At 49.2% G+C, this 19,014-nt stretch overlaps 1 protein-coding gene and 1 non-coding gene across 5 annotated transcripts in view; both read right to left on the reverse strand.

The window, feature by feature from the left end:
* The window catches only part of MAPK1 (mitogen-activated protein kinase 1), a 56,685-nt gene extending 46,854 nt beyond the window's left edge, over nt 1-9,831 (reverse strand). For all 4 annotated transcript variants that reach the window (XM_081542066.1, XM_081542065.1, XM_081542064.1 and 1 more), the window contains exon 1: nt 9,513-9,831. In XM_081542066.1, the coding sequence (XP_081398192.1) occupies nt 9,513-9,631 (119 nt within the window). In that variant the 5' untranslated portion in view covers nt 9,632-9,831. The remainder of the gene's footprint in view (nt 1-9,512) is intronic.
* LOC145528000 (U6 spliceosomal RNA) lies at nt 7,102-7,208 on the reverse strand. The gene has a single exon (XR_014070080.1). It is a non-coding gene; the product is annotated as a U6 spliceosomal RNA (small nuclear RNA).
* Nucleotides 9,832-19,014: the final 9,183 nt, after the last annotated feature.

A 19,014-nucleotide genomic window follows, 5' to 3' on the forward strand; every position in this document is an offset into this window, starting at 1 on the left:
ATGGTGAGGGACAGAGAACCTGGCGTGCTGCAGTCCACGGGGTCGCAGAGTCAGACATGACTCTGACTGAATGACAGTCAGTGTTGTAAGTCACAAAGCTGTAGGGCACTTATTACACAGCAGCGGGTTAATACGACAGCAACCGAATAAAGAAAAGCAAGGCAACAGAGAACTCTGTAGGGGTCACTGAGTCTAGGAAAGGAATGAAGGGAATGTGAAGACCACCTAAGAACATCTTCCTTCCAGAACTGGAGCATCAAGAGCCCAGCAGAGCCCCAGGGAAAGTCCTTTTCTAGGCTGTTGGTAGGACACTCTAACAATCAACTGTAAACCACAAATACACACAACATGGTTCTCACAACTGCTGAGTAAAACAGACCAAAGCGTAAAACCAGACAAACATGTTAGAAGTCGGGGGGTGAAGGGTTGAGGAGGGGCTGAAAGCAAGAAGGCAGCAGGCTTCTGGAGCGCTATCACGGCAGTTTCTTGATCTGGGTACTAATTACCCAGTTAATGAAAACTCACCGGGCTGAACAGTTAAAGATATGTGCACCTGGCTAAATGTATATTTCAATAAAACATTTTTAAAGATAAAATACTATTTATTATTGCTATTAGGAATAATAACCCATAATTAGTGCTTTTCTTCAACTACAGGCCTCTCATAAAAAAATCTGACCACCATAAAACAATTAGGCAGTTTCACTGTATGCATTACAACAATTGGAAAAAAAAAATCCAGAGCTTCCCAGGTGGCTCAGTGGTAAAGAACCACCTGCCAATGCAGGAGACACAGGTTCAATCCCTGGTCCAGGAAGATCCCGCACGCTGCAGAGCAGCGAAGCCCACATGCCACAACTGCTGAAGCCCGTGAGCCCTAGAGCCCGTGCTCTGCAACGCGAGACGCGGCTGCAGTGAGAAGGCGGTGCGCCGTAAACAGAGAAAAGCCTGAGCGGCCACGAAGACCCAGCACAGCCGAAAATAACTAAAAAAAAAATCCAGTTCATACTAACTCCAGAAGCAAAGAGAAGAATGCCTTCCAGGCAGACAATTCTAAAACCCCTCGGGGGAGAAAGTACCTGCTCCCCACCCCCAAGTCCTCACAGAGGAAGGCTGGCCACTCTCACCCTTCTGGCACACACTTTCCTTTGACGACTCCCTCTCTGCTCAGTTAAGTGACAGGGGGAACCTGAGGGCAATGCCCACCCTCTCCCTTCAGGGAGGCCGTAAGCCTCATCTGCAAGGCTGCCTGAGTTAAGTATGACCAAGAGACCGAGGCTGGAGGCCCCGTTTCAGAGCTGAGGACAGGAAGTCTCCCAAAGTCACCGTGGACTGTGAGGACCGGAGCATATGAACTCTTGCCGTTGTTGCTTTAGTTGCTCAGTCGTGTCCGACTCCTTGTGACCCCATGACTGCAGCCCACCAGGCTCCCCTGTCCATGGGATTTCCCAAGCAAGAATACTGGAGTGGGTGGCCATTTCCTTCTCCAGGAGATCTTTCCGTGGAACCCGCATCTCCTGCACTGGCAAGTGGGCTTTACCACTGAGCCACCAGGGAAGCCCAGGTCCTACACTGACCCTTAAGGAAAAAAAAAAGATATACGGAAGACATTAAACCCCATCTCCCTGCGTCAGCCCACGTGGACCACACCCTGGCAACATAGGAACTCTAGTCTAACTGTAAAATTCATCATGAAGACTTTTAAAATCCCACTAAAAACTTACAGAATAAAAATAAAACTTTCCTGTGAAGCTAACACAACACTGTAGATCAACTGAACTTCAACTTTAAAAGTAAATAAAATGCTCCTTAACTCTCAGTGTTTGATGTCATTAATTAACAATGGTGATACCAGATGACCACTTAAGAAGTACTTTCACTACTGCTTTGCACAAAGGGGAAACGCACACATGTGTGCACACGGAGGCTTCGCACAAAGGGAAAACGCACACATGTGTGCATGGAGGCTTCTGTGAGCTCCCTCCACTGTTGACTAAAGGGTCCTCTGAGGTGACGGTTTTGTTTTCTTCATATTTTCATCCCAGCAACTGCTTAAGACACTCTTTATTGAGTCGCATCCGTTTCAGCCCCCAAACATTTAGTGCCAATGGACAGCACAGCAAACACAGGGCACGAGACTCCTGGAAACAAGCTCTCCGCCTCACGCTCTCCAGAACGGCAGCTCCCAAGCCCAGAGAACCAGTGTGGACGGGGAGGTGGAGAAGCTGGAACCCTGTGCGCTGCTGGGGGAACGTGTAAGAGTGCAGCTGCTTAAAAATGACGGCAGGACTCCCCTGGTGCTCAGTGGGTACGACTCCTGCTCCCAGTGCAGCGGGCCCAGGTTCAATCCTCGGCCAGGGAACTAGATCCCCCACCACAACTAAGCGTCCACATGCCGCGCCACTGCAGATCCTGCACAGCCATGCAAATAACTACCAACGAACAAGAAAAGAGAGCCCGCAGCTGCCCTGCAGCTGAGTGCCTGAGAAACACCTTGGAGAATGTCTATCCTACTGGCTTTCCGATGATGGGAGCCCCAAGAGGTGAACAGGAAAAGAGAAGGAAAAAGGGGAGAAAGGCCATCTCAGAGTTAGGCAGGTGAGCAGGCAGCGCAGGCTGGACGCCTGCAGGCAGCTCTAGATGTCTGCTGGGGAGCCGGTTGTTTCTTACTTAGTAGGAGTGTTAATGTAAGAGGAGGAACACATTACAGATGGCTCCTTGGAAAACGCAGCCTGGATGCTCTACGTGAGAATCTTTTTATAAACACTTGAAAATTGAGAGCATACAAATTAAATTCATAGGAATGGCTTATCAGTTATAGCTAACCACCAGCAGCACATTATCGGGATATTATTAATATCAAACTTTGTTTGTTGTCCTTGCACTGAAAACCGTTCAGAAACTGTGGATTTTCTGTTGCTCATCTAAGCTGGTCTTCTCACATTTTTGAGCTTCAAAAAGCATAAGAGGGACATCTTCATGACAAGTTAAACTGCCAGTTAAGGAAAGCTAGGAATCTGAATCCAGATGTGCTTTAGGTCTCGAGTCTCTACAGTTGACATACACTACTGCTGCTCCGGAGAAGGCAATGGCACCCCACTCCAGTACTCTTGCCTGGAAAATCCCATGGACGGAGGAGCCTGGTAGGCTGCAGTCCATGGAGTCGCAAAGAGTCGGACACGACTGAGCGACTTCACTTTCACTTTTCCCTTTCATCCACTGGAGAAGGAAATGGCAACCCACTCCAGTATTCTTGCCTGGAGAATCCCAGGGACGGCGGAGCCTGGTGGGCTGCCGTCTATGGGGTCGCACAGAGTCGGACACGACTGAAGTGACTTAGCATGTAGCATTAGCACTGCTGCTCCTGCCTTTCCAACAGGTGGCACCAATACCAGCAAGTCCCAGGGAGGGCAGGAGGGACGCTCCAGCAGAGGTGACCAGGGTGGGTCTGTGGAGGAGATGTGCCTCAGATGGAGGAGGACTTAAACAGGGCCCCGGTTTCTTGGGGAAACACTGCCAGAGTCTCACCAGGATGGTCCTCCGGTGCAGGCCGTTCAGCACACCTGCCTCCACCGCTTACACACCGAAGGTCAGTAACGCCCTGCAACCAACCTAACAGCCAAAATCAAAACAAAATCCACATGCAATTTAAAATGCTGCTGGAGAAGGGGCAAAAACCACCGGCACTGAATACCCTGACATAAGCAGAAAGACGAGAGGAAAAGCATAGCGGGCAGAGAAAGCATGAGAGACAAGGGAACACAGAACATGATGAGGGACTGGTAGGAAAGGGCATCCTCCAACGACTTTCACTACAGAATCACGTCTGAGCTCAGCAAACAACAGCCTTCAGGGTTTGTCTCAGCTCCAAGCTTTCTCCCAATGGCACCCAACTGACACGCCGCCTTCCTAGACAACTCCAGGCCTTCCTGACCCGATGCACTGATTTCACACCTCCGTGTCTTTGCGTATACCACCCACCCCGACTTAGAATGCGCTCCTCAAAGCAAACTCCCAGCCAGCCATCAACACCCGGCCAAGCTTGTGAAGCCATGCCAAGCCCCTCATCACTCGGGCCTTCTTTCCTGCCCAGAGTGCCGCATGCACTCCTTCTGCACGGCACTGGTACATTCCCTGTACTACGTCCAACTTCACCCACTATCTGAACTAAGAGCTACTACAAGGCTGGGACCATGTGAACCCTGGCATATAACAGGTGCTCAGTAGAAGTTTTCTAGTGAATGACCTTGCAAGAAAGGTTTTTTAAAAGGCTAAAACATTGGAGAAGGAAATGGCAACCCACTCCAATATTCTTGCCTGGAAAATCCCATGGACAGAGAAGCCTGGTGGGCTACAGTCCACGGGGTCGCAAAGAGTCGGACACGACTGAGCGACTTCACTTTCACGTATTTTGTGAGTACCAAACTGATAGACAAAAGTGAAAACACTATTCTGACAAACTGAATTGCTAAAGTACTTGTATTTGGGATATATTTGGTTGCTAGGGATTGATTTGTTACTTTGCTTTCTATATTGAAAATACATGCTATTTCATAGAATATTTTTAATTTCTGTCAATAATTTTGGAATACCTTTTCACTGAAACGTTAAAGTTATGGTCATTGTTTGATCTTATATATAGTAGAATGAGCATCTTCACGAATTAGGCTTGAATGTTGATGGTTTTTTGTTTATTATTGTGTTTTTTTTTAATAAATGATATATATATATTTTTTTATTTTGGTTGGGGGCTAATTACTTTATAATATTGTAGTGGTTTTTGCCATGCATTGACATGGATCAGCCATGGGTTTGCATGTGTTCCCCATTCTGGGCCCCCCTCCCGCCTCCCTCCCTATCCCATCCCTCTGGGTCGTCCGGTTGCCCCAGCCCTGAGCATTTGTCTCATGCATCGAACCTGGAATGGTGTTCTGTTTCACATATGATAATATAGCATTTAAACATGAAATAATAATAAAATAAAATAAAAGGCTAAAACATGACATAAGCAAAAAGCAGACAATAGATATTTTCTGCTACTGTCAACTCGAATCTCTGGTTGAGCACCACTTAGGAATAGACAGATGGGGATACTCTATCACTTGCAAGCTGGGTGTCCACGGGCAAGCTAACTAACCTCTGTCTCAAATTTCCACTTATTCAAAGTAACCACCTCTGCACCCTGGTTGTGAGGATTTATCAGTGTATGCTAAAAAACAAAGCAAAACGCAACAAAGTGTTGACTAAACGGGAGATCTACTAGTCTGCCTTAATCACAAAAACCACAGGACAGGATACTACACAGTCAGGAATGTGATCACAATGAAATTTTGGCTGGAACCAGCTGGGGGTTTTTTGTTTGTTAAGGTCTCACATAGTTATTACTAAGCCAAAGCACCAGCGCAGAAAGACACAAAGAAAATCATTTTCCCAATAAAGCAGGTCCAGCTGTTGAGATAGCAGGGATGCTAGGCGTGATGTGGTAAGAGGCAAGCGACCCTGGCACAGCGTACACCGGCGTGCCACCTCGCCTGCGAGGCTCCTTACAGGCCCGGCCTGGTGGTCCCCCAGCGTCTTCTCTTGAGCTGCGCCTGCTTTTATCTTCAGCTCTCACTCGGATTCCCTGGGGGTGGGACAACTCTGCTTGAGGCCTGGAATCACTTGATCCTGAAAGTCTTGTGAGGAGACATAGCGAAGACCAAACTCAACCACACACAGGATGGTGGGGAAGAGGAGAGCGCCCATCTGTTAGGAGAGCTGAAAGTCAACAAATCCAACAGCTTCTCTTGCCGCTGCACGGCGTTCTCTACCGTACTTGAAGCAGCCCTAGTGGCCACGGCCTCCCGGCGCCCTGACGGTGCCCACTGCGGCCCTCTGGTCTCGGACCACGCTTCCTCTGTCCTCTTCCGAAACTTGCCCTCTAAAGACACCTGAAGGCAGGCTTTCCTCCGGCTCCGCTCTCACATTTTCTTCTCATCTTGTCCCCTCTCGAGGATTCAATTCGTGCCTCTATGGAGATGATTCCATGACCTCTCAGTCACCTTCAGCAACTGTTTCAGATGGAACGTGCCCAAAACACTTATCTCACTTAGACGATTAAGCAACGAGCTTCCATTCTCCCCTTTCACACCATTTTCCCTTTTTCCTGATTCTTACACCCCTCACCTCTCCTCAGCTTCCTCGTCTGCTCATCCCTTAGAAGGACTCATTTGCTAGGGTTACCTTGTTGGTCTTTCTATCTCACTGCTCCTTAACCTTTCTGGGATAATGGAGCCTTTGAAAATCTAATGAATGTTCTGCGTTGTTCACTGAAAAGACAAAGATACCGAACACATGCATGCCACCTCACCCAGGACCTCCAATGAGAATCTGTCATCCACTCGAGACTGTCACTGACACAAATTTCCACCTCCAGATTCTCCTTCCCTCTTATTTTCAAGATGCCTTCTGGATGTAGCTTATATGGCCTACTGCACCACAAACTTAACAAGTCCAAAACAGAAATCGCTATTTCTCCTTAACAAACCTCCTCTGCTGATGGTATTCCTTCTCTCGTAAGGGCACGAGCATCCTCCTAGGCTCCCACACTAGAAGACTTGAAATTAACAACTATGGCCATGCGGTATCACCAAGTCTGCTCTCAGAAACCGCTCTCAAATCCAACCCCATCTCTCAGCCACTTACCCTTCAAGACCTCGTAATCTTTTGCTTCATCCTACACCGGCCATGATCAGAAGGCCACCACTCTTCTGACAAGAGTCCCATTACTGATTCCGTCTTTGTAAAGGCTCTCATCTCCATCTGCTATCATCCTTGCCTGCTATATTATTTACCTCTAGAAGGTTACAATAGTCTCGTTGATTCCCCACCCATTTTTTTCCTGGTAATTTCCACCAGTTGACCTATCCCCCTCCAAGTTCCAAAACTGACCATGTGCCTGCCTGTTTTCAAAAACACTGATGCATCTTCAATGTGCAAATACACAACCAAACTCGGGTCTGCCTTTAGCATCTTCTACAATCTGCCACCTAAATACTTTGCCAGGATTAGATTCCACAACTCAGACTGTCAGTTTCAGCTATTATCTTTCTTTTTTTTCCAAAAAATATGGAATGCTTCACAAATTTGCATGTCATCCTTGCGCAGGGGCCATGCTAATCTTCTCTGTATCGTTCCAATTTTAGTATATGTGCTGCCAAAGTGAGCACTCAGCTATTATCTTTCTATCAAAATCACACTCACTCCTAAAGGCCCAATTCAAACTCCACTCTTCATCTTTACATCTTCTACATGAGGATTAGGAAAAGGACTCTGCATAGAAAAAGCAAATTCCTAAGGAACTGATTCAGGAAATAAAGGGGAAAAAAAAAAAAACGTTTTCCTGAAAATCCTTAAATCTTTCTGGAAGCTGTTTTTTTAAAAAATATTACTATTCAAATACTAACATTTCAATCAAGAAACCCTCCTTAAACCCAGCATTGTTAATGAACATTTATTAAAGGCTAATAATGTACAATGTAGATTAAATTATTAAGTAAATATTAACCCGAAAATAAAAGGGAATAATCTAGAGCCAGGATTCTAATTCCAGTAGTATCCGTACTTGCATCTTAAGAAAGGAACATCACAATGAGAAGACTTAACGCTTCACCTGATAAGAAACTGAGAAAGTCAAACAAGTCTCCAGCAGGGATAGAAAGCCACCAGACCTAAATCAGCCACCAGACCTAAATCAGCTTCAGATAGTGAAAATTCCTATCAGATAAAAAAGCCTCTCAACTGAAATGTCATAAAACTATTTTTAGGAGTTATTTTAAAGGGCCGGAGGATGTGATGGGCAATTCTGAAACTCGCACAGAGGGCGTGTTCTCCGGCATACGTCCCAGCAGATGCTACAGCAATGAGATGTATCACAGAAGCGACGCTGCGGGCAGTACATTCTGCTACCTTCTAGGACCTTATTTCCTTTAAGCCTGACCTAATTCAAATTTTCTCTTCACTCCTAAGCCTTTAAATTCGTGTTAATTTTCAGTTGGAAAATTGTACAAAGCATGCTGCTCCAGGAAAAGAATGAACATACTCAAGATTAATTGAAAGACTTTAATTGAAAATCATTTTTGAAAAAATGTTAACTAATACTTGGCAAAAATTGCCCTCTATGGCATTTCTAAAACTATGATCATTCAAATTTTAATACATTTCTGAAATAGAAATGTTTGTAACAGTAGAACAAGCTAAAATCCTAAAATTATTCACTACTCTAAGGACAGCAAGGACTCAAGACAGTAAAGAATCCACCTGCGGTGCAGGAGACCCAGGTTCGATCCCTGGGTCGGGCAGATCCCCTGGAGAACGGAATGGCAACCCACTCCACTGTTCTTGCCTGGAGAATTCCATGGACAGAAGAGCCTGGCGGGCTACAGCCCCTGGACTCGCAATGAGTCCGACACGACCAAGCAACTCACACACACACAAGGTAAGCGGGGTGTAATGAACTGGAGCAAATGAAATAGTATCTCAGTCTAACTCTCGCTGCACGACTTTAGGAATTGGCTTCACCGGGAAATACGTTCTCATTTGAAAGGTATCACCACCTTTCCCTCCCTCCAGGTGGCTGCTCCAATAAAATGAGATAATGGACCTGGCACCGTACCTACCACGAAGCGCTCAACAAATACTAGCTTCCTTCGTTCAACAGAAAAAAACACGCTCCCGAGAAGATTTAGGTGTGAGGGTGTCTACACTGGCACAACTCTTCACCAGCACAAAACATGGCAGCTGGTCGGTTCTAATGAAAAGCCGGAGCCCCATTCCACGGACGTTTCTGAGGGCACACTCCATGAGAACGCGAGCGCCTGCACGGGACCCTGGAGGACGCCATTAGAACAGGGCTGCACGCGTACACACGGTGACCACTAAAATTCCCAGAAACTGGAGTTCAAACGTCTGGAGCCTTTAACGCTGGTAGGGGAGCTCACGCCGCGCGAAGAAAAAGCAAGTCAGGTTGGGCCCAGCTCTGGATGACTCCTCTAATCAACCAGGAGAGCGACGCGCGCTCATCCTCCTGAGGCACCAACAGCGCGGCACTAAAATCCGTTTCGAGCCTGAAAAGAATCCACCACGAACGCCCATTCGCAAGCCTGCGCAGGAGAGCCCCCGGCGTCGCGGAGGGCACCTCACGAAGGCCGCAGGCGACGGGAGGAAAAGACCACGGGCTGAGATCGGGGCTGTGCCCACCCGCCGCGGCGAGCGTCCGAAGGAATTCGCGGCCGCGCTGCGCGCTCCCAGGCGGAGGGGGGGCCTCGGGGGCCCGGCCCCCGCCCCCCGCCCGCGCCCCAGCGACGCCCAGGCCCGGGGCCCCCGCCGCCTGCCCGAGGGCCCCCCGGCGCGCGGACGGCAGCGCAGCCCGGGAGGCCAGGGCCGGCGTCCGGCCGCGCCGCGGGCGAGGCCGCGGCGGCTCCCCCGCCAGGCCCGGGCGGGCGCGGCGGGCCGCGGGGCGCGGACACACTCACCACACCATGCCGTAGGCGCCCTCGCCGATGTACGAGAGGTTGGTGTAGCGCGGCCCCACGTCGAACACCTGCCCGCGGACCATCTCCGGGCCCGCGCCCGCCGCCGCCGCCGCCGCCATGTTGGCTGCCGGGCCGCCGCCGCCGCCGCGCTGCGCTCGACGCTCCGCGGCCGCCGCTCGGCCCACGCCGCGCCTCCCGGGGGACCGGGCCGCCGCAGCCGCCGCCGCTGGCCGGGAAGGAGCAGGGAGGCCGCCGCTCGGGAGAGCCGGGGAGCCAGGCGCCGCGCGGACCGACCGCCTGCCTGCTTGCCTGCCTGACTGACGGGCGGGCCGGCGGGCGGGCGGAGGGAGGGGCGCGCGCCGAGGCGGGCGTCGGGGCGGGCCCGGGCGGCGTGCTCGCGGATTGGCTCCCCGCGTGCTGGGGGCGGAGCATGCGGCCGGCGGAAGAGGCGCGCTGGGGGCGGGGCATGCGGCGGGGCGCGGCCTCAGGCGCTGGAGGAGTGGGGGGGGCGCCCCCCCCACGCGGCGGCCCGGCGCTGGGGACCCGGACGGCGGACCCGAAGGCCGCGCCGACCCGGGAAGGCGGACCCCGCCACACGCCGCCGTGCGCCCGGGCCGGGCCTCTGCGCGTGCGCGGTCCACGCGCACTTAAAGAGGCCTCGACGCCCGGATCGAAACCGGAAGAGGAGCCGAGACCGAGAAAGACATTTGCATCCTGAGAAAGTGTGAAACCCAGAGGTGGAGGCCGAAGGGAGAGGCCGGGACGGGCGGGGCCCGCTGGTCGGACAGAGGCTCATTCGACGGCTGTTCGTTACCGTGATCCTGCCCGTCCAGGCCCCCTGGAGTTACCTTACAGCGGAGAGAGACGTGGATGCAGAGGGTGAATGGACAGAAGGATGGATGGCTCGCAAGGAAGACTGGGCGGGAGACTCCAGCTGTGATGGTGTTATGAAAAAATATGAAGCGGGGTAAGAGGTTCGGGCAAGCTAGACAGCGTATTAAAAAGCAGAGACATCACTTTGCCAACAAAGATCCGTCTAGTCAAAGCTTTGGTTTTCCCAATGGTCATGTATGGACGTGAGAGTTGGACCATAAAGAAAGCTGTGTGCCGAAGAATTGATGCTTTTGAACTATGGTGTTGGAGAAGACTATTGAGAGTCCCTTGGACTGCAAAGAGATCCAACCAGTCCATCCTAAAGGAGATCAGTCCTGGGTGTTCATTGGAAGGACTGATGTTGAAGCTGAAACTCCAATACCTTGACCACCTGATGCTGAGAGCTGACTCATTGGAAAAGACCCTGATGCTGGGAAAGATTGAAGGTGGGAGGAGAAGGGGACGACAGAGGATGAGATGGTTGGACAGCATCACCAACTCCATGGACATGAGTTTGAGTGAACTCCGGGAGTTGGTGATGGACGAGGAGGCCTGGTGGGCTGCAGTCCATGGGGTCGCAAAGAGTCAGACACGACTGAGCGACTGAACTGAACTGAAAGAGGTTCAGGAGTAGGACATTGAAACACTGAGAACAACATTAGCATTCAGAGACTTGAGACCCAGATTGGTAGACTTGGAAAGAACCTCAGACATGGGACATGCTGAAATAAAAACGCAAAGATAGAATCGCTGAAAACCAGAGCAGCAAGATCTAGAGAGAAGGAAACAAACAGGCTGAGGCTCAGAAATAGTCACAGACACTGCAGGTTGAAAAATAAGAGTCGGACTCTTGAAGCAAGTGAACGCCGAGAATAGCTAAGACAATGAGAGAAAACCCATCTCCTCGCTGCTTCTGGACCTCCACCCGCGCCCTCTTTGGAGGGGAGTCACAGTGAGAGACCCCGCATCCTGATTGTCCAGCACTGTGGTCTTAAAACCGTGGACTTCCAGGCATCGACAAAGACAGTCTCCAAGCAAAAAAATGAACCCTCTAGGAAAAAAAATGTGTGGCACATGAGAAAAGAGAGTGCTGGAGCCAAAAATCACTCCTTTGCAATAAATATATTTAGCCCATGAAGCAGAACCCAGTTTTAGAAAGCACCTAATTCTTATTCTCAATTAAAAAGAGGACATGGCTTCTTTTAAAGAACAGGCCGAGATAAATGGAGAGTAGCCTAAAATTAAAATCACGATAGCCAAAGTAAAAGCGGTGATCAGAGCAGTAAAAAGCAGGCGGAATGACGCGGAAGGGCCAATCAGCAGTATAGAAGACAACCATGAGGAAAAGCAAGTGATGAAGTTTCTGGAGAAGAAAACGTACAGGAGAACACCACAGGGAGCCGAGCTGCAGGCGCCCCCGAAGAAGACAGCAAACCCATCAGAGGTGACAAGTTATGCCAAAAGAAATTTTGCCTTCGGTCTAAAAAGATCTGAGGTAGAAGGGGGGGGGGAATTGAGTGAGTTCTCTGAATCCAGAAAAATAAGCAGAAACCAACTTCAAGAAATAATCTGGAGGGGCTTCCCTGGTGGCTCAGGGTTTAAAAAAAAAAAATGCCCAGTGCAGAAGGCACTCCTTCTGTCCCAGGTCCAGGAAGATCCCACACGCTGTGGAGCAGCTGAGCCCTCAGGCAGCAACTACTGAAGCCCGTGGAGCCTGCTCTGCAACAAGAGAAGCCGCTGCAATGAGAAGCCTGCACACAGCAAGGAAGAGTAACTCCCACTCAGCACCTGGAGAAAAACCCACACGGCAAGAAGACCCAGCACAACCGAAAATAAATCAATAAAAAAAAAATAATCTGGAAAAGTCCTGAAGTTTCAGGGATAGAAAAACACAGTATTTGATCATTAAAAAAAAAAAGAGAGAGACTATTTGAAAAGCTGAAAGCTGGGCCTTCCCTAGTGGTCCAGTGATTAAGAATCCACCTTCTAATGCAGGGGACGCAGGTTTGATCCCTGGCTGGGAAACTAAGATCCTGTATGTTTCAAAGCTCAGCCAAAAAATCTGAAAATAAAAAGCTGAAAGCTAGTTTTCTGCAGATGCCTCCTCTGTAATAATAAAATGCCAAAGAAAAATGGGAACAAGTTGGCACACTCTGAGAAGGGTAGGTCATCCGTGTGACACCCTACAGGTGCTCCGGCTCCAGTTTCCAAGCTGCCGACGGTTACCTGCAGGAGCCCTGCACTCAGATGGCGAGAAAGAGCTTGAAACCTGGCTTTTCTGCTTACTACCTGTACGACTTTGGCCTCAGTTTCCCCACTCTTAAAAGAGAGATCACAACAGCACTTACCTCCCTATTGTACAGAATAAGACAGCAGATGTAAAGCACCTGGCACCTGGTACACACTCAGTAAATGCTATCTCTGATTGCTATCGACCCCACCCAGACCTGTTCCTCATCTCAGGCTTCTGGATCCTATCACCACCCAGATCCTCCAGCTGAGGTCTGGGGAGGATCCTGACAATTCATTTTACCTCACTCCCAACTCCTCCCCACATCTGACCCATCGCAAACTCTTATACATCCTGTTTTTTCAGTATTTCGGAAATCGCTGCTACTCAAAGCGTGGCCTCCAGACCAGCGACATCAGCATCAGGTGGAGGGGGTCTGTTCAGAACACAACATCTCGGGCCCCACCCCAGACCTGCTGACTCAGGATCTGCATTTTACCAAGATCCCTAGTGGTTTCATATGCATCTGAAACTTTTGAAAAGCACTGTTTTATTTTTTTTTTTAGTTGAGATATAAGTGATAACATAATAGCACCTGCCCTCTGCCCCCCTTTTACCCACCCCCATGCTCCAGACAGACCAGACAGCTCTCAGCTCTTTCCTGCCCTTCAACCTTGCCACGTACCTCTCTGCAGGTAACGTGTCCTCTCTTCATTCTTCCAGCATCTGTGGGCATTTTAAAGTCACTGACTTTATCCGGAGAACTCTTATCTGGTTCTGTGGTCGCTAAGCAACCCTGTGATGAGGCTTCCCTTGTGGTCTTCGATGGGGAAAGTGCACTGACCAGGAGACTGCCCTGCTCAGGCCCTTTGGCAATTGCTGTTCCCTCTAAGATGGGGTTTAGATACACATCAGCCTCTGCTGAGTCAGGCTAGCATGAGTCAGGCCCGGGGGGGGGAGAATCATCTAGCTAGACTGACAACAACAAATTTCCAGAAGCACAGAGCTGAGAACCTGAAAACGTGGCTCTGAAGCACCAGGAGACCACATAAGCCACTACCCAACCCTAAGTGAAAGTCGCTCAGTCGTGTCCAACTCTTTGTGACCCCATGGACTATACATACAGTCCATGGAATTCTCCAGGCCAGAATACTGGAGTGGGTAGCTGTTCCCTTCTTCTAGGGATCTTCCCAACCCAGGGATCAAACCCAGGTCTCCCACATTACAGGTGGATTCTTTACCAGCTGAGCCACCAGGGAAGCCCAAGACCTAAGACCCGGCTTAGACGGCTAGCTGGCCACATCGATGTCTTCCGAGTGTCCCTCTAGAGTGGCAACAGTGCACAGATCTGTGGAATCTTAGAAGACACGTGGACATCTGTTGTTTTCTGTCTGCCCAACATTGACCCCTTCTTCTGGTAGCAACAATCCAGTTTTTTTTTGCGGGGGTGAACTTAACAGCATTTGGCCCCACCCCCCCCAAGTCAGGAATAAGCATGTGACCCAAGGCTCCCCAGTCAGAGTCACAGATGTTGGTTCAAAAGATGAGCATGCGACCTGATCCAAGCCAGTGACAGCCCAGACTTCTGCAGACACAACTGCGAAAGGGGTACTTGCCTTCTGCCAAGGTGCCAGAGCAGGGAGTATGGGACTGGGGCCAAACACGCCACAACGTGAGAACTGCCCTCTAGGGTAAAGCTGAGACGGGGAAGTAGGGTCCAGGGATGGAGACAATTTCCTGACGACACAGTTTGACGATTCAGCCGAGGCTGGACTTCACAAGTGCGTGAGACAATATATATTCTTTTTGGTAATTGAAGTCAATTTGAGGTAGGGCTTTGTCACTTGAAACCATAAGAGTTTGTGACTGATACACGACCCAACTAACTCCCTTTGCTGCAAAAATTGCTCAGAATCATACAATAAATCACTGGGACATGAATCAGAAACTCATGAATGATGAAATGAGGGAAAAGAACTGGCAGTGAGCCTTGAAACTAGCTAAAGATGGAGAGAGGACTGAATAGAAACACCACTCAGTAGAGACTGAGGCTGACAAGTTGAAGTAATTGTTGTTGCTATGGTAACAAACAAAATGCAAAAGGGAAAAATTGAGAAAGAGGATTTTTTTTAAACCGGGGTTTTAACCTCAGATTAATGCAATGAAAGCCAGAGAGGAAGAAAGAGGGTAGGAAAAGCAAAGCACTAAGCCTTTGTTTTACATAAAATGAAGAAAACGCTATTGTAAAACACTGTATAATTTCATTTTTTTTCAGTGTAGAAGCTTCTATGTCTACCTTATAAATTATTTTGTTGTTTTCGTTGTTGTCCAGTCGCCGAGTCCTGACTCCTCCTGTGCTCCACGATCTCCCGGAGTTTGCTCAAGTTCGTGTTCATTGAGTCAGTGACGCTATCTAACCATCTCATCTTCTGCCACCCCCTTCTCCTTTGGCCTTCAATCTTCCCCAGCATCAGGGTCTTTTCCAATGAGATAGCTCTTCGTGTCAAGTTACAAGAGATAAAAGGAAGAAGGTAATTCATACAACAAAAATCGAGACCTGTAATCAGAAGTGTACTGGACACCTTCCTCACATTGTAAATAGAAAAGAAATGGCAAGGAATCATTTTTTAAAAAGTCAAAATACTAGAAAATTAGATGATGAAAAGTTAAACTAGGTCTAACAAATAAGGGAAATGTTAATAAATAAGAAACACTTAACTAGCTAAAATCCCTGTATAAAAATATGAAAATCTCAGATCAAAGGACAAACTGAATATTTATTGTTGTTAGCAAAGATGTGCCAAAAGAGAAGACAGACATTGCATATTGACGCATGCGTTTGGAATCTAGAAGGGCTGATAAACCTGTCTGCAGGGCAGCGATGGCAACGCAGACACAGAGAACAGACCGTGGACATAGTGGGAGAGGGGGGACGAACAGAGACGAGAGCGTGGAAGCGTGCATTACCGCACGTGAAACAGATGGCAAGTGGGGATTTGCTGAGTGACACAGCTCAACCCAGTGCTCGGTGACAACCTAGACGGGTGGGGTGGGGAGGGAGAAGGGGGTGGTTCGCGTGGGAGGGGACCCACGTATACCTGTGGCTGATTCACGTGAGGTACGACAGACACCAACACAACACTATAAAGCGATTATCCTCCAATAAAAAACAAAAGATGTGCCAAAAAATACACGCAGAATAAAAAGTCATTGCGAAACCAAATTCACCATATTATACAGCAGCACGAAACAGGAGACAAATAATCTTTGGAAATACAACTAACAGAAACACAGATACAGTAAAATATATTACACAGACTGTGATATATACAATAAGGACAAAAATAAGTGAAACAGCAGAATAATAAGGCATAAAAATATATACCAAGTTCGATGCATGATACAGGGCGCTCGGGGCTGGTGCACCAGGTCATCCTGGTGGGATGGGATGGGGAGGGAGGTGGGAGGGGGGTTCTGGAAGCAGAACCCATGTGCACCCGTGCTGGGTTCATCGGCAAAACAAACACGATATTGTAAAGTTAAAAAATAGAAAATAAACTAATTCAAAAACTTCAAAAAAAAAATATACCGAGTCCTACACACCTACATAAACTATAAAAAAGGTCTTTTGCTTGTTTGATTGATTGACTTTTTTGGCCACGAGGCATGTGGGATCTTAGTTCCCAGATCAAGGATCTAGCTGGTAGCCCCTGCAGTAGAAGCCCAGAGTCTTAACCACTGAACCACGAGGGAAGTCTTGAGTGGCAAAATTTATGTTATATGTATTTTACCACCAAAAAAATCAACTGGGTACATTTCTGATAGCTGACTTCTGCAGCCTCTCTACTTCCACTGGTCTATGTGTTTACCCTTGTGGCAGTAACAGGGTATTAATTCAAAACTGGTTTTTTTGGCCGTGCCACGCGGCATGTAGCTCCCCAATCAGGGATCAAACTAGCTCACGCTGCACTGGAAGCTTGACGTGTCAACCACGGGACCACCGGCCGAGTCCCCTAGACGGACTGAATCACTGCAGCTATAAAGGACGTCTTAAGATCAGATACTGGGAGTCCTCAAACTTTATTCATGGTTTTCTAAATTGTTTGAAATACTATATTTCTTTTGACTCCCAATATCAATTTCGGTCATAGCTTTTCTTCCAAGGAGCAAGTGTCTTTAAATTTCATGTCTGCACTCATCTGCAGTGATTTTGGAGCTATGACCAACCTAGGCAGCATATTAAAAAGCAGACACATTATTTTGCCAACAAAGGTCCATCTAGTCAAAGCTATATGTTTTTGCTAGTAGTCATGTATGGATGTGAGAGTTGGACTATAAAGAAAGCTGAGCGCCGAAGAATTGACGCTTTTGAACTGTGGTGTTGGAGAAGACTCTTGACAGTTCCTGGACGGCAAGGAGATCCAACCAGTCCATCCTAAAGGAGATCAGTCCTGGGTGCTCATTGGGAGGACTGATGTTGAAGCTGAAACTCCAATACTTCGGCCACCTGATTCGAAGAGCTGACTCATTGGAAAAGACTCTGATGCTGGGAAAGCTTGAAGGCGGGAGGAGAAGGGGACGACAGAGGATGAGATGGTTGGATGGCATCACCGACTCGCTGGACATGGGTTTGGGTGGACTCCAGGAGTTGGTGATGGACAGGGAGGCCTGGCGTGCTGCAGTCCACGGGGTGGAAAAGAGTCGGACAAGACTGAGTGACTGAACTGAACTGGTCAATTTCGAACTGTGGTGCTAGAGAAGACTTTTGGGGGTCTCTCAGGCTGCAAGGAGATCAAACCAGTCAATGCTAAAGGAAATCAACCCTGAATATTCATTGGAGAGACTGGTGCTGAAGCTTCCAAATGGTTTCTTTGCCTTTATCTATTTTTTTAGCCTTGCCATGTAGCATGGCCCCTGAACAGAAGGGGTTATGATCAGGTGGCAGAACTTCCAAAGAGGAGGGGAGTGACTGCCCACATGGTCATTTAGGGCCAATAACAGGAGTCCAGCTCTGCCCCCTATTCCTTCAGAAAAAGCGACCCAGTGGTCCATACACACATCATCTTCTCATTCTCTCTGGTAACCAAGGAAATGCAACAGAACCACAAAGAGATGCCATTATACAGGTTATGCTGCGCTGTGCTCAGTCGGGTCCGACCCTCTGCCACCCCATGGGCTGTAGCCCGCCAGGCTCCTCTGTCCATGGGATTCCCCAGGCAAGAAGACTGGGCTGGGCAGCCATCGCCTACACCAGGGGTTTACACTCGTTACGTGGGTGGAATTAGAGTCTGATGGAACAAGTGCGGGTGAGGATTAGGAACGTGGGCATGCCCTGTGTATCGGGGGCCGCCGCATGGCACGGGCCCTGGGGTGACGATGCGCCCGCCTGCACCCAAGTGGCCGCCCAGCCCGCCCCCGGTACAGGGCTCTGCAACTGCCGTGTTGAAACTCCTAATAATTTATCCCAGGGCCCCATGTTTTGCTCTGTATCAGGTCCTACAAATTCTGTAGCCAGTCCCGTGCAGAGGTTTCACTCCTTGATATGTGGATACCAGGATGCTGATGGAGGATGTTCATAGCAGCTCCGTTTCTGCAAGACGCCAGAGCCCCCCCGCATGGATGAATCCCAGGAGACTCCTGGGTAACAAGGACTCGGAGCAAAGAATGCAGCCAGCAGGGCCCCCGTCAGAAAGACAAGCAGGAGGAACTGACGGTGTCAGGAGACACACAGAAATCCTTTACCGGACGAGGCAGAGGCTGGGCAAGTTTGCTCGCAGCTTGGTTGATGGGCACATAGTTGCTATCAATTACATCTGATCTATGACTTTGCTTCTCCGTGCGTTTGTGTCAAACGCTTGATGGAAGAACCGGCCCAAGCTGGGAGAGGCGGCCATGACAGGCGGCTGTCCTTGGCGGGGACATGCAGGCTGGACACAAGAGGCAGCTGCCTAGAACCAGCTTCCTGTGTGAGGCCCCGGGTCCCACAGAAGGCTGAACTACACAATGGACGTCAAGAGGACCAAACTGCAGCCTGTGTTTGTAAGACGTGTCCACGCAGCCCCGACTCTAGAATCTGTGACCCGTACATGTAACCCGTCTCATTTCGGCAACTTTCTATCGCTTGCCTTTCTGGGAAAAAAGGTGACTTTCACTTGTAGAGGCCTTTTTAAATTTTGGTTTCATTTCTAAACATCTACCTTGGTTGTTTTGTTGCACACCCAAAATCAAAGTCTTGTTTTCCCTCTTCTTTTTCAAGTTCTGTCCTGCCTGTCATATTACTTTCATAATTTAGGAGTGGAGGGGGAGGGGAGGGAGGGGGAGGGGAGGGAGGGGGAGGGGGAGGGAGAGGGGAGGGGGAGGGGAGGGAGGGGAGGGGAGGGGAGGGGAGGGGGAGGGGGA

The sequence above is a fragment of the Giraffa tippelskirchi genome, chromosome 11, assembly GCF_054371585.1.
Source record: "Giraffa tippelskirchi isolate mGirTip1 chromosome 11, T2T-mGirTip1v1.2.pri, whole genome shotgun sequence".
Lineage (NCBI taxonomy): Eukaryota > Metazoa > Chordata > Mammalia > Artiodactyla > Giraffidae > Giraffa > Giraffa tippelskirchi.